This window comes from Hyperolius riggenbachi, chromosome 2 (assembly GCF_040937935.1).
Source record: "Hyperolius riggenbachi isolate aHypRig1 chromosome 2, aHypRig1.pri, whole genome shotgun sequence".
Taxonomy (NCBI): Eukaryota; Metazoa; Chordata; class Amphibia; order Anura; family Hyperoliidae; genus Hyperolius; species Hyperolius riggenbachi.
Window position 1 is genome coordinate 98591060 of NC_090647.1, and position 24802 is coordinate 98615861.

The window sequence follows — 24802 nt, forward strand, 5'->3', positions numbered from 1 at the left end:
CACAGGAAGTACAGAAGCTGGGCAGAATCCAACGCAGGCGCATTGGCCCTTGTAACGATCGTTTTCGGCAGATAACTACACACTATAGTTTTGTAACGATTGTCGCTCGATACAATCCGTCCTGTTGGATTTTCTCATCGTGCCGATATCGCTCGTTTGTCGTTGTACTTAATGATCGTTTGGTAAAGTTCTTTACCCGATTGTCGGCAGACCGGTCGTCAAGCTGCTGTTTCAAACGACCATAGTCGCAAGTGTATACGTACCATAAGATTAAAGGTCAAAAGGGAGGGACTGTACGCTGTTTTTTTTTCTATATCTTTATCCAGAGTATGTGGAAAACCTGGTCTATTACAATGCAGCGTATGAACATCCCTTATATAATGGTTTGGACAGCAATCGGGTATGATTCAATGCACATAGGGCCCAATCCAATTCACTTCACTAGGGGTATTTTTACTTTTTGACCACCGGATGTCCCCCCACTTTATTCCTGTGTACTGTTAACAGTACACAGCAAGTGTTGTGAGTATGTTTTTACTTTCACTTTGTCAATGACCACCGGCACCTCACTGATGCCGGTGATCATTGATCACAGGTACTTTGATTGGAGGAATGGGAACATATCTTCCCATTCACAAATCAATGTACTAACCGGCGGCGATGAGAAAGCACGCATCAAGTGGTCGTGGCGAGGTACGTTTATCTACACCCGTGAAGCTAAGATAAAGTCTCAAGGGCCGTAGATATACTGGCAACGGACACATAAGTGGTTAAGAGAGGTTTGCAAGAAAAGCACAAATATTTATGAAATATTGACTTGATAAGCGAGCAACGTCTGTCTGATGTACAAGCACACAACGTTTACACGCATCACGTTATCAGAACTGAGTCCACGGTTCTTCTTACTTTGACGCTGCATGATTGTAATTAATCTGATTGTAGGGACTGTACAGTGTCACGTTTCTGTGAAACTGGCATCAGAGCTGAATGAAACAAAAAGATTTATTCATACCTGGGGCTTCCTCCAGCCCCATCCACTCGGATCACTCCCACACCGCCGTCCTCCGCTGCCCGCAGCTTCGGGAATCGGGTCCCTGCACTTCTGTCGGCTTCAGTCTGATGTAAGAGAAGTGTGCTCTTTGCGTACCTCTCCAGCAGCCACTGGAGAGATACATAGAGGGCGCACTTTTCCTGCATAGACTGGAGCCGACTGACGGAAGTGCAGGGACCCGGTTCCCCAAGCTGAGGGCAGTGGAGGACGGCGGCGTGGGAGCGATCCGAGCGGAAGGGTGCTGGAGAAAGCCCCATATATGTATAAATCTGTTTATTTTATTAACCAGCCTGGCGTTCTATTAAGATCGCCAGGCTGGCGACCGGATGTTTTTTTTTAAATAAAAAAAAAAAAACTATCGCATGCAGCCAACTAAAAGTTGGCTGCATGAAAGCCCACTAGAGGGCGCTCCTGTTGCATACTTCTGATCGCCGGAGGCGATGAGCGGCCTTTCTTGTTTCGCTTTCCTCGTCGCCTGACGTCAGCCGCCTCCGATCCAGCCTTTAGCGATGGCCGGAACTGTTTGGTCCGGCTGCGCTGGGCTCGGACGGCTGGGGGGACCCTCTTTCGCCGCTGCACACGGCAGCGGCAATCAGGTAGCACACACGGCTGGCAAAGTGCCGGCTGCATGTGCACCTTTTTTATTTGATAAAAATCGGCCCAGCAGGGCCTGAGCGGCAGCCTCCGGCGGTAATGGACGAGGTGAGCTCGTATATACCGCCAGGCTGGTTAAAGGGACTCCGAGCTCACCCAAAAAAAGAAAGTTGTACTCACCAGGGGCTTTCTCCAGCCCAGTGCTGGTCGGGAGGTCCCACGCCGGCGTCCTGGCTCCTCTCCTTCTCCCCGCTCCGGAATGGCTGACAGGCCGCAGCCCGGGCGACACTCGGCAGAGTGTCGGGCTGCTCCTTCCGCGTATGACGCGGCTGACGTCACACGCCGGCCGCCTCGCGTCATCATGGCGGCCGGCGTGAAATTACTGTGCATGCACGCTTTAATCGCGCATGCGCAGTACTTTCACGCCGGCCGCCGTGATGACGCGAGGCGACCGGCGTGTGACATCAGCCGCGTCATACGCGGAAGGAGCAGCCCGACACTCTGCCGAGTGTCGCCCGGGCTGCGGCCTGTCAGCCATTCCGGAGCGGGGAGAAGGAGAGGAGCCAGGACGCCGGCATGGGACCTCCCGACCAGCACTGGGCTGGAGAAAGCCCCTGGTGAGTACAACTTTCTTTTTTTGGGTGAGCTCGGAGTCCCTTTAAGCTCTGGTACACTTTAAGTACCAGCGATCTCTGCCCCTTAAAGAGAACCAGAGATGAAGAATAAATAGATTTATACATGCTTTGGGGCTTCCTCCAGCCCCATAAGCCTGGATCGCTCCCACGCCGCCATCCTCCGCTGCCTCTGTCAGCCGGTACCGGGTCCCGTAATTTCATCCAGTCAATGCAAGCGCAGTGCGCTCCCTCCATATTGCGCAGGCGCATGCGTACAAAGCCGGAGGGAGCCCCTGTGCATGTGTACAACTGGTCGCGTCCGGCAGAAGTGACGGGACCCGGTACCGGCGATAGAGGCAGTGGAGGATGGCGGCGTGGGAGCGATCCAGGCTTATGGGGCTGAAGGAAGCCCCAGGTATGTATAAACTTTTTTAATTTTTAAGGATCCCCTCGTCTCTGGTTCCCTTTAAGGATCAGAGACTGCTGGTACAAGGAACTGCAGAATATCGACGAATTGCCGCAGATACCCGCCGTCCACCTTACATTGATAAACTGGGTCAGGAGCCAACGAAATAGGCTCCTGACCAGCTCACAGGGCTCCGTTGTTATAGAGATGGCAGAACAAGTGAGGTGGGACGGGAAGACAGCGGCGGGAGCGATGAGAATGCGCTGCGTTGGTTGAGCTGAAATCTACACCCTGGCAGTCACATAAGCATCAAAACAGGGCGTAGATTTCAACTAGCATCATCCTTAACCGGTTAATAGATATACACCAGCACTTTATTTGCATGTACTGTTTTCAGCTTATGTTTTCAGCTTGTGTTTTCAGCTAATGCTCAGGACACCATCTCCGTCTTGGAGTACCGAAGCCCTTGTTTAGATTGTGAGGAAACAATAATACGGGCTCGGACTCCACACTGCCTTCACTCTACTATTATATATTAAATAAATATTATATATTATTAAGACAAATAGACAAGACAAATAACATTTATATTGCGCTTTTCTCCTTGCGGACTCAAAGCGCCAGAGCAGAGCAGCAGCCACTAGGGCGCGCTCTATTGGCAGTAGCAGTGTAAGGGAGACTTGCCAAAGGTCTCCTACTGAATTAGTGCTGGCTTACTGAACAGGCAGAGCCGAGATTCGAACCCTGGTCTTCTGTGTCAGAGGCAGAGCCCTTAACCATTACACCATCAGCCAACTGCCAATTAAATTAAACAGAGAAAAAAACAATAGGCAAAGTAGTGTATAATGATAAAAAGTCCATTAATTATATACGTATGTATAAGACTCTCCCATGGCGTGGTATAAATGAAAAAAAAACGTGTAAGAAATAAGGAGTGCTGTATTCAAAGCCTCTTCTTCTCACTGGAGGAGTGGATTGACGCCGATTCTGCATTGTACGCATGAGCAAAACAAACTCTTTCTGTGCCTGCGTGTTGACACGACAAAGTGACGCATCGGGTGAAGCTGATTGGATGATATCCCGGAAGCCGATCCATGCGGTCCACCGGGTGATGTGTCTGCGTTCCACGGCTGTAAACTGTACAGAGGGAAGGGAGAGTTTTTACAGTCAGTGCCCATGGCGGAGGTTGAAGTAAACGGGGGAAATGTTTCTCTTTCTACATCTCAGAGCTCCAACCCCCTGTCCAGGAAACTCAACAAGATCCTGGAGACACGGCTGGATAATGACAAGGTGAGGATTCAGGATGCTGGACAGTAGAGGCCAGAGATGTCAGTCTTATACCTTCCCAGGCTGTACTGAAGCTACAGCACATAGAGTGCAGCTGAGACTTGTAGTCCTACTACAGAGACAAACGTGATAGAGCCACACTACTCTACTGAACGTGCCCAATAAATGCTGAGTATAACATTTAGCACAATATGAAACACATATTGTGCATGCAGTATAGTACAGTACAGTGTGCATGCAACATGGTACAATACAAATGCAGAAATCAGTACTATAAATGCAGTACAGTAGCTGAAACATTGTCTCCTGAAATGAACATAGTTCATAGTTTTGGTGGAAAGTTTTGGTAACGATTACTGTACACACGTTGCAATCAATTGAGAGGCTTGACAAATAAGTGGAGGATCACTGCAAGTTAAGCAATAATGGTCATTTGTTTCATATTTAGTGACCCAGCTTAGGGAACAGATAAACAATGAGACGTGATACCTTCACATACTCTAGATTTTTGTTATGGATTATCTCAAGCAATTGTCTCATGTGATGAAAATCTAGCATCTATATCATTTCTGGATCCCTTTTCCTAATCAAGAACATAAAAGGTGTTTTATTGAATCTACCTTACAGGACTGTTTGCAAGCTCTTTTTCAATGATTTTCAGGTTGCCAGAGCAACCAAGCAGCTTGGGGTGACCCAAACTACTAGGAATGTATAGGGGGCTAAAAGAGACCGAAAAGCCATCCTACTAAAAGGCAAATCACTCCAAGCGTTTCTGATTGCTAGTGATTCAAAAACTACTTTTCCTATGTTATGCCCTATTTCTCGCTTACATAGCTGATTGTGGTTTTAGCAACGCCCAGTGTGTGCGATACGCAAAACATCAGAAGTGTATAGACTGCACTGTCTGAGAGTTACATAGAGGCCTGCCCTGATACACAAAAACTAGTCTAGTTTGTGGGACCCAGCAGGAAACCTCATAGGGAACAGTTATCCAATCACTGCACCTTTTACAGTATAAAGTGTTGTATTTGGCCAAATAGTTTAAGCATACTTTCCTACAACTTATTTGGAACCTAGCTGTTCGAGAGGGTGCTGTCTACCCAATCACGATTACCGGAATTTCCCTATGATGTTTCGTGCTGGGTCCCCAAAACTAAACTAGAGCTGAAAAATCTGGTGAAGTTGCAATTCCGTGAATTAGGCCAGAAACCCACCAGGAGCGATTTTCTGAGCGTTTTGCGATTTGAAAACTCTTGCTAATGTAATGCTATGGGTGTGATCCCACTTGAGTGATGTGATTTTATAAAAATCTTCCATAGCATTGCATTAGCAAGAGCTTTCTCAAATCACTAGCGATTAGAAAGCGCTCCTAGTGGGTTTCTGGCCTTATACATGAATGAGATCTGCATCGCATTAGAGAGATTTATAGAGCAATGAAAGTCCCGTACACTGCTATGGCCATCCGCATTGCTTGCGCCCTGCAAGTGGGGAAGTGACCTTATCCTATGACAATTTTCACACTAGAGCAATTTGTTTTTCTTAAAATCACAAATACACTGCATGTAGCATTTGCACAGCAATTGTGTTAAAAGTAAAATCGCTTACGGTACTACAAAATAGCTTTGCGTTTGCATTTTAGGATTTACAGTGTGAAACAGCACTTAGTAAAGCTAGTTAACAGGGAAATGTGAATATGCCTAAAAAGTATCATTGAAATAAAGAGCCTGCTAAAATGTTCACCTGATGTGCATAAATAATGTTGATGATCATTTATGTTTACAGGAAATGCTGGAAGCCCTTAAATCCCTCTCCATATTTTTCACTGAAAACAGTTTGAGGAGTCGGAGGAATCTGCGTGGAGATATAGAGCGCAGAAGTTTATCCATAAATGAAGAATTTGTGACTATATTTAAAAAAGTTAAAGAGGTATGTTAAAGTGTAACTCCAGCTACATGTTTGCTGTGACTGTCATTGTAAAAGGCAGCTATGTATATAAATGGTTTTGGTAATCACTGCACTTAGCAGAAGCTTTCACTTCTCACTTGCAACTTTTGATTTTTTTTTTATATGTATATTTATACAGTAAATAAAAAATATGGAGGCTGCCATATTTATTTCCTTTAAACTATAACATTCTTTTACAAGATGGCTGCTAGATTTTAACAGGAAGGCTGGAGATCCACTTTAAAGAAAAGTGTAGTATTATAAATGATCATGTTTTATGTGGTTAAATTACAGCTAAACATAAATTTAGGCATGGGAAATTATGTAAGCAATCATATTTAAATTATAAGCAGTGTATAGAAGCAAAGTGCTGGAATGTATTCCTTTTCATGTGCCAATTATGCTTGGAACTCCAGTGTACCCTCCACATCCTTCTCACTTCCCTTTAAAGCAAACCTGTAAGGTGTTCTATACTACATTTGGAATACTTACCTGTGGAGGGGGAAGCCTCTGGATCCTGAAAAGGCCTCCCTGTCTTCCTCAGCCAGGCCGATCCAGCGATGAAACCCCCAAGCGCAGCCGCAGTGTGCCTATGCAGTAGCACTGATCCGCTTGAGCTTTGGAGGAAAAAGTCGAGCCCGATCGGTTCCATGCCACTGTGCAGTGGCGGATGGCTCGGGTATGTGCAGTAGCAAGGAACCAATTACGGTAGGCTTGTTTGTTTTCTGACAAACAGGTCTGTGCTACTGCTCATGTCTACAAGAAATTTTTTTTGGGGGGGTGGGAGGTGTCAGGCTAACCCCCTCCCCTAAAGGGGAGTGCCCTGTGGGGAGCCCCATTTTTCCCTACAGGTATACTTTAAAGGACCAACCAAAATAGAAAAGAGGTGGAACACCCCTGGCTAAAAAGTTGCTTATATTGCGGAACATGTGCTTCTGTTCCGCAATACAAGCAACTTTTGCAGCCGGTGGTGTGCTTCTTTTCTATTTTGCTTGGTTCCAGGACTGTTTTGAGCAGTTTGGTCGAGGCTTGGCACTGGCCTATCTCCAGGATACTTATACCTTAAAGGGAACCTAAACTGAGAAGGATATGTTTTTTTTTCTTTTAAAATAATACCAGTTGCCTGAATTGCCTGCTGATCCTGTGTCTCTAATACTTTTAGCCACAGCCCCTGAACAAGCATGCAGATCAGGTGCTCTGACTGAAGTCAGACTGGATTAGCTGCATGCTTGTTTCAGGTCTGTGATTCAGCCACTGCTACAGCCAAAGACAACAGCAGGACTGCAAGGCAATTGGTATTCTTTAAAAGGAAACATCCATATCCCTCTCAGTTAAGGTTCCCTTTAACAGCTGTTTCCGTGGTACTATACACATGGTTGGACACTCTCTCTAAAGCAGTATTCTCCAACCCTGTCCTCAAGGCCCACGAACAGTGCATGTTTTGTGGAAATCCACAGAGGTAGATAATCAGCTCTGCTGCGATACTAATTTCCTCACCTGTGAATGAGTGTGGTTTTCTGCAAAACATGTACTGTTGGTGGCTGGTGAGCCTTGAGGACAGGGTTGAGGAACTGTGCTTTAAAGGACATATGAATTGAGAGTGATATAAAGGTAGCCAAATCAGAATCGGAATCAGTTTATTTCGCCAAGTAAGTTTGCACCTACAAGGAATTTGTCTTGGCAGTTGCTTAACAAACGCAAACACAAACAAAAAAAATATAAGGACAGACAGTATGTATATTACAAGTCAAGGACAGTATGTGAGTATAGTGGCAGTAAGCAAGGTGAGAATTGTTAATTTACAGTTCTGTGCTGATTACTTTCAAGTCCTAGCAGCTCTAACGTGGTTCAGCATTAAGTATGGCTACCCCTTGAGGAAAAAAGCTGTTCCTGTGTCTAGAGGTTTTAGTTGCGATTGACCGGAATCTTACTCCTGAAGGCATGCGCTGGAAGATGGAGTGAGCAGGGTGAGAGGGGTCAGAGGCAATTTGGTTGCTCTCATTCTGCACCTGCTAGTGTAAAGATCCTGCAGGGAATGTAAGCTACAGCCAATTATCCTTTCCGCTGTTCGGATGATGCGCTGCAGCCTCCCCCTTTTCCTTTTAAACAATACCAGTTGCCTGGCATTCCTGCTGATCTTTGGCTGCATTAGTATCTGCCTGGATCACACACCTGAAACAAGTATGCTACTAATCCAGTCAGACTTCAGTCAGAAGCACCCGATCTGCATGCTTGTTCAGGGTCTATGTCTAAAAGTATTAGAGGCACATGATCAGCAGGGCAGCCAGGCAACTTGCATTGTTTAAAGGTAACCTGAGGTGAGAGGGATAATGGAGGCTGCTATATTTATTTCCTTTGAAACAATACCAGTTGCATGGAAGCCCTGCTTGTCTGTTTGGCTGCAGTAGTGTCTGAAGAACACCAGAAACAAGCATGCAGTTATTCTTGTCAAATTTGACAAAAATGTTTGAGAGACCTGATCTGCTGCATGCTTGTTCAGGGCCTATAACTAAAAGTATTGGAGGCAGAGGATCAGCAGGGCAGCCAAACAACTGGTATTGCTTAAAAGGAAATCCAATATGGCAGCCTTCATAGCTCTCTCAGTTCAGGTGTCCTTTGAATTCAATTTTCTTGATTGATTACCTTTTTTTTTTTATGTAACCAATCCACCATACACTTCTCCTTTTTTTCCATTACAGCCATTAAATAACTAGCAAAGAATTTCAGAAAATTGATAGATTTTTCTCAATTGAAAAAAACAAAACAAATTACATTCTATTTTCCTATACTATTGATTGTTTTAATTGAAAAGACTGCATGCGGTGCGTTTACTAGATGATGCACACATTTACATTGGCAGTGAAGCATATTTCACATCGCATTGCACTCCTAATGCACAATCCTATCGCAGTGCAATGTGCATATTGTGAAGGTAGCCTTATAGTATAAAGGCTCATACACACATCAGACTATAGTCTTTAAAAAAATGAAAGATCACAGACCAATCTTACCACCCTTCATGTAGTATAAGAGCCATACCTACACAGTGTTTTCTATGGAGCTGAACTCCACATCAGAAAAAAATCTTTGCAAGATGCTGCACACACAGATGCTGTACAGACACAAAAGTATCTGCAAAAGATCTGTTCCTGCCAAAATCCATTCCTGCAAATTGCATTCATAGTCTATGAGATCTGCAGATCATCACACACACCTTGTTTAACTGACATTCATTTGCAGATCAGACAATCATCTGCAGATCTGAAAATACATCCTGGTGGATCTGATCTGCAGATTAATGTCTGTTAAACAAGGTGTGTATGATGATCTGCAGATCTCATAGACTATGAAGGCAATTTGCAGGAATGGATCTTTGGCAGGAACAGATCTTTTGCAGATACTGATCTTTTGTGTCTGTACAGCATCTGTGTGTGCAGCATCTTGCAAAGATTTCTGTCTGATGGGGAGTTCAGCTCCATAGAATAGACTGTGAAGGTATGGCTCTCATACTACATGGAAGGGGGTAAAATTGGTCTGTGATCTTTCATTTTCCAAAGACTATGGTCTGATGTGTGTATGAGCCTTAAGTCACTGGCCAGGAATGAGCATGCAGATCAAATGCTTTGACTCTGGTCTGACTCCATTGGCTGCATGCTTGTTGCAGGTGTGTGCCTGAAAAAATAACTAAAGCCGTAAGCTCAGCATGGCAGCCAGGCAAGCGGCATTGTTTATAAGGGAATAAAGATGGCAGCCTCCGTATTCCTTTCAATTCTGGTTCCCTTTTAAATACTGCTCCTGTGTTGTTACTCTTTTATATTGGTGTGTATGTCGCTATATTTTGCATCCATGAAAATGAATAATTTTGAAGGGCCTATACAGTGTTTTTAGTATACTTTAAAATAAATTTGTTTAGATTGCTTTCCTTTATGCCTGATATACACATAGTTACATAGTTATTTGGGTTGAAAAAAGACATACGTCCATCGAGTTCAACCAGAGAACAAAGTACAACACCAGCCTGCTCCCTCACATATCACTGTTGATCCAGAGGAAGGCGAAAACCCTTACAAGGCATGGCCCAATTACCCCCAAAAGGGAAAAATTCCTTCCCGACTCCAGATGGCAATCAGATAAATACACCCGATGCAAGTTCCCTTTATATCGCCGGGCAGAATTGTCAATTTCCGATTAACGTCTGACCTGCTCCCTATCGATAACGTGTTCATTTCTGTGCAGTAATGATCTGAAAATCAATCCCATTATTGATTAGGATCAGATTGGACATGTTGGAAAATATCGATTTGACCTGTCGCTCTAACTGGAAATTGCATTGTTTGTACATTATGTCTTTGTAATTGTGTGTTGGAGTGAAGTGTAAGTGGTTATTTAATGGTCAGAAATGTGTGTTTTCAGGAATTGGAAAGTATAAATGAAGATGTAGAAGCTATGAGCAACTGCTGCCAGGATATGACCAGCCGCCTGAAGGTAATAAAGCTACATTATTTAACCACTTCCCTGCCCTGGTCGTTTTCACTGTTCAGCTCAGCTCTGATAACTTTGGCAATAACTTTATAAATAATTATCACAATTAAATGATCTTTATATTTTTTTTTTATACAGGACAAATTAGGCTTTTTGTGGCTGATATTTGTTTTTAGTAAAGACATTATTTTCTATGTATTTTAAAAGGAAAATAAGGAAAAAGTGAAATAATACACTATAGCTTTAATGTAAATCGCTTCTATTGTACATTAAACCCACACCTTTTATTTGTCTATCTCTCCTGTTTATTTAAACAGTTCATTTGTTTTAATATGTATTAAGGGGCCCATACACCTAACGATTTTCCCGCCGATATACAGCAGACTCGATCACTGTGATCGAATCTGCTGTGAAATCGTTGCGCAAAAGATTGATTTCCGTCCGAAATGAAACGTTCCCGTCGAGCCGTCCGTGCGGAAGATTTTGCTCGATCGCCGGCGGGTCTGGAGTGCGTCGATAGAGGCGTTTGAATGCCCGACGGCCGACGCTATACAGCGGCAATAATACATTACCTGCTCCGGCCGGCGCGAGTCCTCCCGGTCACCGCTGTCTCTTCTCCGCTCTGGGCTCCAGGACTGCAGCTTCACTGAACTTCCTGTCCCGGCAGGAAGTTTAAACAGTAGAGCACCACCACAGATTGTGATCGGTTTCATGCTGAAATCAATTCACAATCTGTTTGCAGTAAAGGCTGCCATACGATCCCTTTCTGATCAGATTCGATCATAGAGGGATCTATCTGTTGGTCGAATATGATGGCAAATCGACCAGTGTATGGCCACCTTTAGTAAGCCATTGTATATACCCTTCTCTCTTGTTACGTCTGTCTGCTCCTGGAATGTTTGTTTTACATTTTTACACATTAATCCTGCCATTGAATTCTCTGGGAGGAAGAGAGGGGGTTTGCTGTCATTACAACTGTGTAGAATTGTTGTCAGCTCAGAGATAAAGAGTGTAATCTAGGATTTTGTAAGGAGGGGAGTGTAGAGACTTATTTTCACTTCATGGAGCAGGAAGTTGTTAATCTTCTACACCAGTCTCAACATTACAACAGCATGTTCCCCTTAAAGAACAAGCGACACCCATGCTAACCTAGAAATAAAGAACACATACAGTGGTGTGAAAAACTATTTGCCCCCTTCCTGATTTCTTATTCTTTTGCATGTTTGTCACACTTAAATGTTTCTGCTCATCAAAAACCGTTAACTATTAGTCAAAGATAACATAATTGAACACAAAATGCAGTTTTAAATGATGGTTTTTTATTATTTAGTGAGAAAAAAAACTCCCAATCTACATGGCCCTGTGTGAAAAAGTGATTGCCCCCCTTGTTAAAAAATAACTTAACTGTGGTTTATCACACCTGAGTTCAATTTCTGTAGTCACCCCCAGGCCTGATTACTGCCACACCTGTTTCAATCAAGAAATCACTTAAATAGGAGCTATCTGACACAGAGAAGTAGACCAAAAGCACCTCAAAAGCTAGACATCATGCCAAGATCCAAAGAAATTCAGGAACAAATGAGAACATAAGTACTGTAACTGAGATCTATCAGTCTGGTAAAGGTTATAAAGCCATTTCTAAAGCTTTGGGACTCCAGCGAACCACAGTGAGAGCCATTATCAACAAATGGCAAAAACATGGAACAGTGATGAACCTTCCCAGGAGTGGCAGGCTGACCAAAATTACCCCAAGAGCGCAGAGAAAACTCATCCGAGAGGCCACAAAAGACCCGAGGACAACAGCTAAAGAACTGCAGGCCTCACTTGCCTCAATTAAGGTCAGTGTTCACGACTCCACCATAAGAAAGAGACTGGGCAAAAACGGCCTGCATGACAGATATCCAAGGCACAAACCACTTTTAAGCAAAAAGAACATTAAGGCTCGTCTCAATTTTGCTAAAAAACATCTCAATTATTGCCAAGACTTTTGGGAAAATACCTTGTGGACCGACGAGACAAAAGTTGATTTTTTTGGAAGGTGCGTGTCCCGTTACATCTGGCGTAGAATTAACACAGCATTTCAGCAAAAGAACATCATACCAACAGTAAAATATAGTGGTGGTAGTGTGATGGTCTGGGGTTGTTTTGCTGCTTCAGGACCTGGAAGGCTTGCTGTGATAGATGGAACCATGAATTTTACTATCTACCAAAAAATCCTGAAGGAGAATGTCCGGTCATCTGTTCGTCAACTCTAGTTGAAGCGATCTTGGGTGCTGCAGCAGGACAATGACCCAAAACACACCAGCAAATCCACCTCTGAATGGCTGAAGAAAAACAAAATGAAGACTTTGGAGTGACCTAGTCAAAGTCCTGACCTGAATCCTATTGGGATGTTGTGGCATGACCTTAAAAAGGCAGTTCATGCTAGAAAACCCTCAAATAAAGCTGAATTACAACAATTCTGCAAAGATGAGTGGGTCAAAATTCCTCCAGAGCGCTGTAAAAGACTCGTTGCAAGTTATCGCAAACACTTGATTGCAGTTATTGCTGCTAAGGGTGGCCCAACCAGTTATTAGGTTCAGGGGGCAATCACTTTTTCACACAGGGCCATGTAGATTTGGAGTTTTTTTTTCTCACTAAATAATAAAAACCATCATTTAAAACTGCATTTTGTGTTCAATTATGTTATCTTTGACTAATAGTTAACGGTTTTTGATGAGCAGAAACATTTAAGTGTGACAAACATGCAAAAGAATAAGAAATCAGGAAGGGGGCAAATAGTTTTTCACACCACTGTATATAAGTAGATAAATACTACTTCTACTTACATAACAGATGTATTGTGCTATCAACGTAATGATTCCTGTGAATTTTATAAAGGAAAAGCAGAAAATCCTATTCTAGGAAGTGGCCATCTTGCCAAGCTAATGCTGACATCCTATCCTCCCTGACACCTGTTCCCCCCCCCCCCCTCTCTTCTCTTGCTCATTGTGTATTCATTAGCTGCCCTCCTCCCAGAGTCTTCAGACACTCCCACTGAGGTGTATACTAACAACTGCACTGTCTTATCTTTCAATCATTGAGTCCCCTCAGCCTTGCTTGTAAATACAAGTAACCAGAGGGAGTTTCTAATAAGCAGCTAGGCAGGGAAATAAATGGAAGAGGAGGAATATGTTATAGATAAAAAAAGTTTTGAATGCAGGATTAGCGTCTTTATCACTTAATACACTCAGACCAGTTGCTGTTGAAAATAGATTTTTATGGTGACAATACCGCTTTAAAGAGAAACCGTAACCAAGAATTGAACTTCACCCCAAACAGTAGCTGATACCCCCTTTCATATGAGATTTTTCACAAACAGATCATCAGGGGGCTCTGTATGGCTGATATTGCGGTGAAACCCCTCCCACAGTGTGATGTCAGGACCATGGTTCTAACATCACACTGTGGGAGCCTTGTTGCATTGTGGGAAATAACAGCTGTTTCCAACTGCCAAAAAAGCAAGCAGCAGCTACTTCCACTGACATCACCTGCCAGCAGTAAAAATGTCACCATGTGATAAATGTCAGAATGTAAATCAGGGAGAGGAAAGATTTTACAATGGGCAAACACTGACTAAATCATTTATACTTAATATGTTATATTATTATATTATATATAATAAATAATGTAAAAAATGAAGCACTTATTCTATTACTTTATTTTCCCGGATCGTCACTCGGACAGCACCCCTGGATGAGACTTGTCTCCCTCCCCACCGTGGACAGGAACTGCAAAAGAAGAATTTGCATAAGCGACAGGCAGCCTGCTATATAAGCTACTTACTTGCTGCTATACTTCAGTATAGTTTCCTGTCCCGGACGGAGCGGAGGGAGAGGTCTCCAGGGTGCCATCCGTGTCAGTCGGCAGGGGCAGCGTGTAGCAGGACTCCCATCAGAGCTGAGCAGTGATCAGTGGGGAGTCCTGCAGCGTATGGGAGGCTTCTCCAGTAAAGGCGGCTGTGTTATGCGCGCAGGCGCGCGCATGAAGAAGGTCACTTCCGGTTCACCCGGAAGTAGTCACGCGCTGGCGTCCCGCGTGATCTGAGGTCTGCAGAGCGGCAGGGGCCGCGGCGGTGAGAAGCGAATCAGCCGAACAGCTGATTCCAATTAAGATGCCTGACCAAGCGGCAGGGGCCGCGGCGGTGATATGCAGTCAGCCTGCAGGCTGATTCATCAAGGTATGTGAGGCTGATTAACATAAATTATGCAACAAGGGTAGCATTGATTGTCTTCAGCTGGGTCTGCTTATGTGTATTTAAGCTAGAGGTGAGTCCATGATTCAGATGTTGCTGGCAATCATGGAGGACGCTTCAGGTTCAGCTCCTTTGCAGTCTGCGAAGTCTGGCCAAGACCCCTCTCTGGCAAGTAGATGTGGTACCTGAAATACTCCTGCTTGTTTGATATATAATATAAAACCTCTAGTAATATTTGTTCCTTGTTTGTGTTTTTTATAGCCTAAAAAACATGACAAGTCGGACAAATCTGATAAAAATGAAATTCCTCTTTAATGGAATGTACTTTTACCCCAGTACCAGTGTTGTACTGTATGTAACATCATTTTTAGTACTCCTTTAGGCTAAGTTCACAGTGGTCAATTGCATAACGCATAAGTTATGAGAGTGAACTGCAATGGAGACTGGACATCGACTTTAATGCAAAGCCTGCATGCAACAAATTCAAATTCAAATAATGCAATCATGTACATAGCTGTACTGTGAACAGCCCCATAGAACTGCATGGGCAGCAAGTTGACATGCAGAATTCTTCAATGGAACTGATCACTGTGAACAGTGCCTTAAGCATTTACCCGTTCAGTAGGGAGTCTTTGGGCAAGGCTCCCTAACACTGTAGGATGGCTGATTGAGCACGCCACTCGTGGCTGCAGCTCTCAAATGTTTTGAGTCCAACAGGAGAAAAGCGCTATACAAATGTTAGGATTATTATTAAAGCATAGAAAGGGAGGGACAAAGACAGAGGCTTTCCCTCGGAACAAGGGAGAAAAATAGGGCACAATAAAGGAAGTTTGTGGTTTGCTGCTGTTAATCCCAAGTATTTGTGTTCAGTTTTACAAGTATCCTTAGCAATACTGCAGCCCAGGGGCGTTGCTAATACCCTAAGAGATCCGGGGCACTTTTGGGTACTCCAGTTGGAAAATGGGTGTGGCCAGGCACCATAATGTGGGTGTGGTCATGGGTGGAGCCAAATGTACAAGAACTTCATAGCAGTCTAAGTAGGCCTGCTCAGCAAAATTTTGGATGAAGCCCCCTCTCTCCATTAATACAAAAGAAAATGCAGCATAACACATAAATAGTCAGTGTCACTTAAACATAACTAGGAAGAGTTACCTGGCTTCTGTGCTGGTTAGTTTGGCTTTCTGCTGGGCGGGCTGGCCTGCCGCCAGGTTACCTGTCAGCTTCCCCATAGCAGTCCCTATCCTCCTACCGGACCCCCTCCCATGCTCCCATTCAGGCACCACAACTCCCAGCATGCCCCCATAAAAGAACCACAGCTCCTGCACCCCCCCATAAAGGCATTACAGCACCCAGCCTGGCACCACAGTACCCAGTATGCCCACAAAGAGGCACCACAGCACCCAGTATACCCCTGATTGATGCACCACAGCCGACTGTGCCTGGGGTACAACCAGGGCACCCCAGAATAGATCCGGAGCACGTACCACTGATCTTTGGGGCTAGCAACTCCCCTGCTGCAGCTTCTAATCACATAATTGCGTGCTGTAAGACTCTCAGTCTCCTGTTTTCTTGTGTGTGGCATAGTCTGCGGTGGGCCCATATGTATTAGAAAAAAAAATGCACAAATGTCCCAGGATTAGTGCAGATTTTTTGTGCCGATTGAACCTATATCATGGAGCACCAACCAAAACCATTTGTGCTGAAATGTTCTTTTGTAGTGACGTGACAGGTGCCCGCCAGCCCAGAGAATAAGTGGGTAGCAGCAAATTCTCATAGGATTCCTTTCCCTCTTGTAAACTAAAGGAAAAAAATGTCTGGTTTTCTAGTTAGTTAATACGGTACTAAGTTGTCAGTGAGATTTCTTGTTGATGTTTAGAGGGACCCTGAGCAGAGGCACTGGGTATGCATTTACGCATTCCCACGTATAATTGGTAATGCCGATACTCACCCTGCCCTGTGTTAAAGTCTCCACATCCCGGTTTGCCTTTCTAAATTACCTTACAGCAGCAACTCTGCCGAAAGTCGCGATGTGACCTCGGAACAGGTCCTCTCTGCGCAGGCTTCCTTTCTTCTTTAGAACAGAAAAACCAGGAGGCAAAGACTTTAACAGAGGACAAGGTGAGTGTATCGGCATTACCAATTATATGTGGGTATACTTAAATTTATACCCAGTGCCTTTGCTCCGGGTCCTTTTAATACCAGTACAAATGCTAAATTAAACCTCCATGTTCCCCCTTTGAAAGGGTAATCGAACATTTCAGAGATTTCAGCTGTACTCCTTCCACCAATGCGATGACACTCTGGCTTCTACACTGATGCAGATAAAAACAAGGAACATCAAGAGCCCCAATAGTGTAATATGTACTGGTAAATGGTTACTAGATAGAGTAAATATTAATACTCACAAACCACGGTCACCATTAGGCAACCACTGTAAAAGCAGGTGGGGAGATTTTCCTGACCCCACTCAGGAATAAGAAGTCGCTCTCTGTAGATGAGAAAAAAGGGGGTTCAACCCTCCACCCAGGGTGGACTCAATATTCTGCAGGAGAACAGAGGCGCCAAAAGGATAAAAGGAAGCTAAATGAGCTTAAAAACCAAATTCTTGGTAAATACACTGATGCGCAGAGGTTGACATCACAATGGTGGGTTGCCTGTTCTTCTACATCCCAGAAGTTAAGGTTCCAATAGGACGCCAAGTGGGTAAATCTAGGAGACCAGCTAGATGATGAAGAGTGGGAAGAATGTTTAATATCATGCCCAGTTTCTCCCTGCCTCAAAAACATGCTAACCCAATTATATGTTCTTCACCAGAGTTCCCTTACCCCAGCCCATCTCACTAAATATTTAAAACAACTGTCCTAAGTGCTTATCACCCAACCCTACATTCCTCCACCTACTCTGGCAATGTTACATTATGTAATGAGTTCTCCAGTCACTTTGACCTCAAAATTTGCATTTTTTAAATATTTTTTATGAGTTCACACCTAAATATGATACAACATTTATGCTCGAGACTCTTTGATGCAAAGCAATATGTAGCTTTTCACTGGTTGTCCCAAACTTGCCTCTCCATAGATGACTGGAAATCCAGAATAAAAGCCACACTGCACTTTAAATGCTTGCTATACCAACATAGAGGTTGTCCTAACCTATTCTCTCGAATATGGGACCGATATAATTCCTCACTTTGCATATCCACTATGTATACATATCACTGTGTAAAAATCCTTCTCGGCTGGTTTTCTCTCTTCTTATGTCATGCTGAAGACTAATGTTGTGAGCGGCTAAGTTACTATATTTCATGTACTGCTACACTAATTACCGCTTTTACCTCGTCTTGTATATACCAATTCGTGTCTCAATAAATGCCTTTGGTTGACAATAAAAAAGGTTTGAAGGCTCTTTTACACTTCATGCGATACTGATTTCCGATTTTGATGTGATTTTACATGCAATTCTGATTTTTGAAGTGAATCTGAAGTGATTGGAGCAAAAAAAACAAAACAAAAACCGATACTCACCTAAGGATAGGCAAGGCTCTGGGTCCAATATAGCCTTCCCGTTCCTCACATGGTCTGCTCATTGCAACGCGGGGTCCCCCATTCAAGGAGGCTTTGGCAGTCTTCGGGAGCATGAGTACCCCAGAAGATAGGTGGCTCCGTACTGCGCAAGTGCGAGTGTGCGATAATTTGTGCTGCACGGTATGTAGTGATAGCGGAAGTGAGCAGTCTCTGACCCATCGGTCTGGGACTGCTAACAGGGGAGCCAGGGCTGGAAAGTGAGGCCCATGAGAGGAACAGGAAGGCTGTGTTGGACCCAGAGCCTTTCCACTCCTTAGGTGAGTATTTGGTTTATTTCCCAATCCCTTCAGACTCTTTTTAAGAGTTTTAAATGGATCCTTTGATCAGCCAATGAAGAGCTTGACAGAGGAAGAGCAAGAAGAGAGATGAATGAGTCAAGCAGCAGAAATCACTATAGATTGGAGGAATGCCAGTCGGTTAGTTGCCAAACATGGGGGCTTGCTCTTGTGTTGGACCTTAAAAGGAAGATCACTTATTGTGAAATGATCTCCTCCCGGGGAGTCCTTATGACAGAAATGTTTTTGTTATGAACTTGGCAGCTGCCGAGCTGTCACATTGTTAGCCCTGATGTTTGCTTCCTGTGATAGACTAGATGACTGGTATTCCTGGGCATTGCTTATTATAATTGCTCATGTGGGTTTTGTATGTCACAACCATAAAAAAGCCTAGCAGGCCGGGAGAGCAAACATACGCTAGCTGCTCCCGGCTTTTTGTGCTGGCAAGCTGTTCAAGTGTGCTTCATTTCCCAGGCAATTAGTCCAATATTCCCTGGCATCTCATTTGGTGGTGTGTTCTTTGTGCTCTTATTACAATGGTAAGCTTCCTGAACCCCGCTGAAGTATCTTTTATTAATAGCTATAGGAGGTAACGGTTTAAAGTGACCCATGCTTAGTCTTGTGCAGCATAATGAAATGATTACGGATTTTTAAAACAATCTATATTTCTTTTAGGTTTCCCCCCTGTTGAGCAATAGTGTATTGTACCGTGTTAGCCAGTAAATACAGGAGGTTTTGAATCAGGATGAGACCATTTATTGGCTAATTTCAAAGTAAAGTAAGCTTTTGGCTAATAAGCCTTCTTCTTCTATTCCTGTATGCTGGAATAGAGTCTGGAGAAGTCTTATTAGCTGAAAGCTTATTCTCTTATTTGATGTGAGAGGAATATGGAGGCTGACTTAATTATTTCCTTCTAAACAATGCACATTGCCTGGCTGTCCTGCTGAGCCTCTCTCTGATACTCTAAAGCTAAGTACACACGGACCAACCTGCAGCCTGATTATCATCTGACTTTAGTCTGTTGGACGATAATCAGGCATGTGTATGCGTGCAACTAACTTTAAAAGCAACTGTTAACAGGCAGTTTGCCCGATCCAACTATCCGATCTACAGTGGTGTGAAAAACTATTTGCCCCCTTCCTGATTTCTTATTCTTTTGCAAGTTTGTCACACTTAAATGTTTCTGCTCATCAAAAACCGTTAACTATTAGTCAAAGATAACATAATTGAACACAAAATGCAGTTTTAAATGATGTTTTTTATTATTTAGTGAGAAAAAAAACTCAAAACCTACATGGCCCTGTGTGAAAAAGAAATTGACCCTGAACCTAATAACTGGTTGGGCCACCCTTAGCAGCAATAACTGCAATCAAGCATTTGCGATAACTTGCAACGAGTCTTTTACAGCGCTCTGGAGGAATTTTGGCCCACTCATCTTTGCAGAATTGTTATAATTCAGCGTTCTTTAAAGAGACACTGAAGCGAAAAAAAAATGATGATATTATGATTTGTATGTGTAGCACAGCTAAAAAATACAACATTAAGATCAGATACATCAGTGTAATTGTTTCCAGTACAGGAAGAGTTGAGAAACTCCAGTTGTTATCTCTATGCAAACAAGCCATTAAGCTCTCTGACTAAGTTAGTTGTGGAGAGGGCTGTTATCTGACTTTTATTATCTCAACTGTTCCTGGACTATTTACTTTTCCTCTGCTAGAGGAGAGGTCATTACTTCACAGACTGCTCTGAAAGACTCATTTTGAATGCAGAGTGTTGTGTAATCTGCACATATTATAGAATGATGCAATGTTAGAAAAAACACTATATACCTGAAAATAAAAGTATGAGAATATTTTCTTTGCTGCTAATCTTTTAGTAATTATTCATAGTACACAACCAATTCACTATATCATATATTTTTTTTCGCTTCAGTGTCTCTTTAAGGGTTTTCTAGCATGAACCGCCTTTTTAAGGTCATGCCACAACATCTCAATAGGATTCAGGGCAGGACTTTGACTAGGCCACTCCAAAGTCTTCATTTTGTTTTTCTTCAGCCATTCAGAGGTGGATTTGCTGGTGTGTTTTGGGTCATTGTCCTGCTGCAGCACCCAAGATCGCTTCAGCTTGAGTTGACGAACAGATGGCCGGACATTTTCCTTCAGTATTTTTTGGTAGGCAGTAGAATGCATGGTTCCATCTATCACAGCAAGCCTTCCAGGTCCTGAAGCAGCAAAACAACCCCAGACCATCACACTACCACCACCATATTTTACTGTTGGTATGATGTTCTTTTGCAGAAATGCTGTGTTACTTCTACGCCAGATGTAACGGGACACGCACCTTCCAAACGGTTCAACTTTTGTCTTGTCGGTCCACAAGGTATTTTCCCAAAAGTCTTGGCAATCATTGAGATGGTTTTTAGAAAAATTGAGACGAGCCTTAATGTTCTTTTTGCTTAAAAGTAGTTTGCGCCTTGGATATCTGCCATGTAGGTCATTTTGCCCAGTCTCTTTCTTATGGTGGAGTCGTGAACACTGACCTTGATTGAGGCAAGTGAGGCCTGCAGTTCTTTAGATGTTGTCCTGGGGTCTTTTGTGGCCTCTCGGATGAGTTTTCTCTGCGCTCTTGGGGTAATATTGGTCGGCCGGCCACTCCTGGGAAGGTTCATCACTGTTCCATGTTTTTGCCATTTGTGGATAATGGCTCTCACTGTGGTTCGCTGGAGTCCCAAAGCTTTATGAATGGCTTTATAACCTTTACCAGACTGATAGATCTCAATTACAGTACTTTTGTTCTCATTTGTTCCTGAATTTCTTTGGATCTTGGCATGATGTCTAGCTTTTGAGGTGCTTTTGGTCTACTTCTCTGTGTCAGATAGCTCCTATTTAAGTGATTTCTTGATTGAAACAGGTGTGGCAGTAATCAGGCCTGGGGGTGACTACAGAAATTGAACTAAGGTGTGATAAACCACAGTTAAGTTATTTTTTAACAAGGGGGGCAATAACTTTTTTACACAGGGCCATGTAGATTTGGAGTTTTTTTTTCTCACTAAATAATAAAAACCATCATTTAAAACTGCATTTTGTGTTCAATTATGTTATCTTTGACTAATAGGTAACAGTTTTTGATGAGCAGAAAGATTTAAGTGTGACAAATATGCAAAAGAATAAGAAATCAGGAAGGAGGCAAATAGTTTTTCACACCACTGTATGCTGGTCTGATATCATGCAGTTGGTGTGTGTGTACAAGTTGTTTGAAAGACTTGTATTTGTTTTGAATGTGTAGTCCGTCAGTCCTCTTGCGTGCGCAGTATGTTAATTGAGTTGGTTGTTTAGCTGTCTAGGCGTTTGTATGTACAGGTCGTGTGGTTCGTCAGGTTGTGTGGTTTGTCGTGCGGTTGTGTGCATGCTGGATGTGTGTACAAGCCTTTAGCCATAGACCCTGAACAAGCATGCAGATCAGGTGCTCTGAGTTAGCTGCATGCATAAACATTATCATTCACCTGAGATAATTAACACTGAGGGCTCTTTTCCACTATGAAATGCGATCGCGATTGCGATCGCGATTCCGATCGCGATCGCAATCGCGTTTCAATTTCCACCATGCGATTGCGATTGCGATTGAGCTACTATACTCATTATAGTACAGCTCAATCGCATACAAAACGCGGCAGAACGACGATTGCGATTTGACCAAAATCGCATCGCAATCGGATCGCACTAATGGAAATTGCTGCTGCAGTTTCCATTAGTTTAATGTACCTTGCGATTTGCGATTAGAAGCAAATCGCAAATCGCAGGGTAGTGGAAAAAGGCCCTGAGGCTTCTCCACACCTGTCCACAGCCCCTGCCGAGTGATAGCATGCGCCCAGCCCATGAAATAAAGCAGCTTGCAGGCAGTGGATTGTTTATTTCCTATTGTTCATTTAATTAGTTTAATTTCACTTTAGGTTTGCTGTCTGCAATTTTGTAAATTTCTAAATGTTGTGTAATTAGCATTAGCATGGTTGTGTAATTAGCATTTAGGCTAGCCGGATCAGGTAGCCTCAATTACCGTCATTCTGCACTGCTCCTGTGGCCAGAAATCCGGTGCTTTCAGTTTCAGCTTCTGTTTGTCTCATCACAGAGCATGGAGCGCAGAGGGGCGGGGAGGGGTGGGGAATGGGCGGAGGTGGGTCAGAGCTGAGCCATTGAGAGTGGGGAAGGGGCGTTTCTAACGCCAGAATGGGCGTTTTTGCAGGAGTACCTCTCCTGCAAGTGATGCCCCTTCCCCGATCAGATGCCAACAATCTACTTGTTGCCGTTTTCTGGGAGGTGACAGCACGGCACATGGTGGGCTGAGAGCAGCATGCATGGGACACTGAGGCATGGCATAGAGCAGGAAACATGCCTCTGAGCCCCACTTGTCCCCCCGCACCATCACTTTAAGCAGATCTATCAAAACAAAGTATAAAACGGTAGCAAACGGCAATGCGAGAGCTTAGTCTGGAAAAGAACTGCTATGAAACAAACATGGATGTCCCACTTTTTCCTGCTGTTTGAGACATACCCCCCCCCCCCTCCTCTTTCATGATTAGTCCAGTTCATACACATTGCAGTGCACACATGCAGCTTTGGTGATGAGCTGTGTGTATGTCAGCCCGATTTCCTGGTATTTTACATCTTTCTATATTACATCCCACTCTTCTGCTTGTATTCCTTGCACAATTTGTCATAACTCTGCAGTGTAATTTAGGGTCAACAGCAGGTGTACTCTGACCTGTTTATGTACTGCTAAACCTGCTCCTGGCAATGCTTAAAAGCACACACTTCACAGACAAAACTGAGTCCAGATGCTGCCAAGCCTCCCAAAGTGCACACAGTTATAGCAAAGTGCACATGGAGGACAGGCAAGAGAAGAGCACCTGACACACATTATGAAGTTGGGGCTGTGTAATGTAACAGGGAATCTAGCTGACCTAATGCACACAGCAAAACACACGCGCAGCATACCTATAGAATGCAGGGTCCTATTCAAGATCGGCCTACTGACATTTAAATCCCTGAATAATCTGGGCCCTGGATACATGAAAGAAATGTTGCAGCTGCGTAGTAATCCCCGCATTCTCAGATCCACAGTTTCTAATAATCTAGTCATACCCAGAGTCCACTTGGAATCTTTTGGTCCCAGAGCCTTCTGTCATGCTGCTCCTACGTTTTGGAACTCATTATCTCAACAGATCAGGACAGCTCCATCCCTGGACGTGTTTAAATCCAGACTGAAAACCCACCTGTTCAGTTTGGCATTTTCAGAAATATAACTTTTGTTGTGTGAATACTTCATCCTACTAACTACTGAATCTGAGAGAACCTAAGCGCTTTGAGTCCTATTGGAGAAAAACGCTATAGAAATGTTATTGTATTGTATAGTGTACAGGTTAAGGGCTCTGCCTCTGACACAGGAGACCAGGGTGTGAATCTCGGCTCTTCCTGTTCAGTAAGCCTGCACCTATTCAGTAAAAGAGACCTTGGGCAAGACTCCCTAACACTGCTACTGCCTATACAGGGCATCCCAGTGGCTGCAGGTCTTTGAGTCCGCCAGGAGAAAAGCGCAATATAAATGTTATTTGTCTTGTCTTCCCACAGTACAGTTTTTGGGGATGAGATAGATAAAGGGAAATAAACCATGAGTTAAGTTAGATAAGGAGAGATAAGTCATAAAGTCAGATAAGGAGAGATATATTGGCCCGTATGCAATTCATTTTTTCACTTGAGTTATCTCCCAGGAGATAATTTTCATCTTCTCTGTAAACTAAATATTGAGCATTTTACAATTTGAAAAAGTACTATCAAAATTATTTTGAGTCTTTTTTTTTTGCTTGCTGGTGGCTTAAAAGGCATTTTATGACAAGTTGTAAAAATATCAACAGGAGAAAATGTAATTTGTATATGGGCCATTGTGAGTTACAAGTAAGATTAGATGATTTAACAGAAAAGCTTTGTGAATCAGCCCCTTTATGTGTCATGGTATACCTGGTAGGGTGCAGGGTTTTACACTTACACTATCTCCATGGTGGCACTGCAAAAGCCCCTCCCATCTCTACACACCACTGGCTTGTTTCTGTTACTATAGTTTTACATTGTACCTATCCTCATACGTACTTTTAATCAAAAACTGAGCCACGGATACTTTTTCAATACAAGTGTGAACCTACTCTTAGTCCATGGACTTCAATTACTTCTTCCACCAGTGCGTCGCCACGGAAGTCATACGGTAACAAGCTACAGACTTTGTGTCAGCTCCCCGATTCAGAAGCTTCCTGTGCAACGTGACACTTAAGGAGAAATCGTAA

The 24802-nt window shown here is 43.5% G+C and overlaps 1 protein-coding gene across 1 annotated transcript in view; it reads left to right on the forward strand.

Annotated features, from left to right (window-relative positions):
- The first annotated feature begins 3743 nt into the window (after nucleotides 1-3743).
- Nucleotides 3744-24802, forward strand: part of COG6 (component of oligomeric golgi complex 6) — a 162589-nt gene continuing 141530 nt past the window's right edge. Inside the window, exons 1-3 of the mRNA XM_068265035.1 lie at nucleotides 3744-3955; nucleotides 5735-5878; nucleotides 10310-10381. Of these exons, the coding sequence (XP_068121136.1) occupies nucleotides 3842-3955; nucleotides 5735-5878; nucleotides 10310-10381 (330 nt within the window). The 5' untranslated portion in view covers nucleotides 3744-3841. The remainder of the gene's footprint in view (nucleotides 3956-5734; nucleotides 5879-10309; nucleotides 10382-24802) is intronic.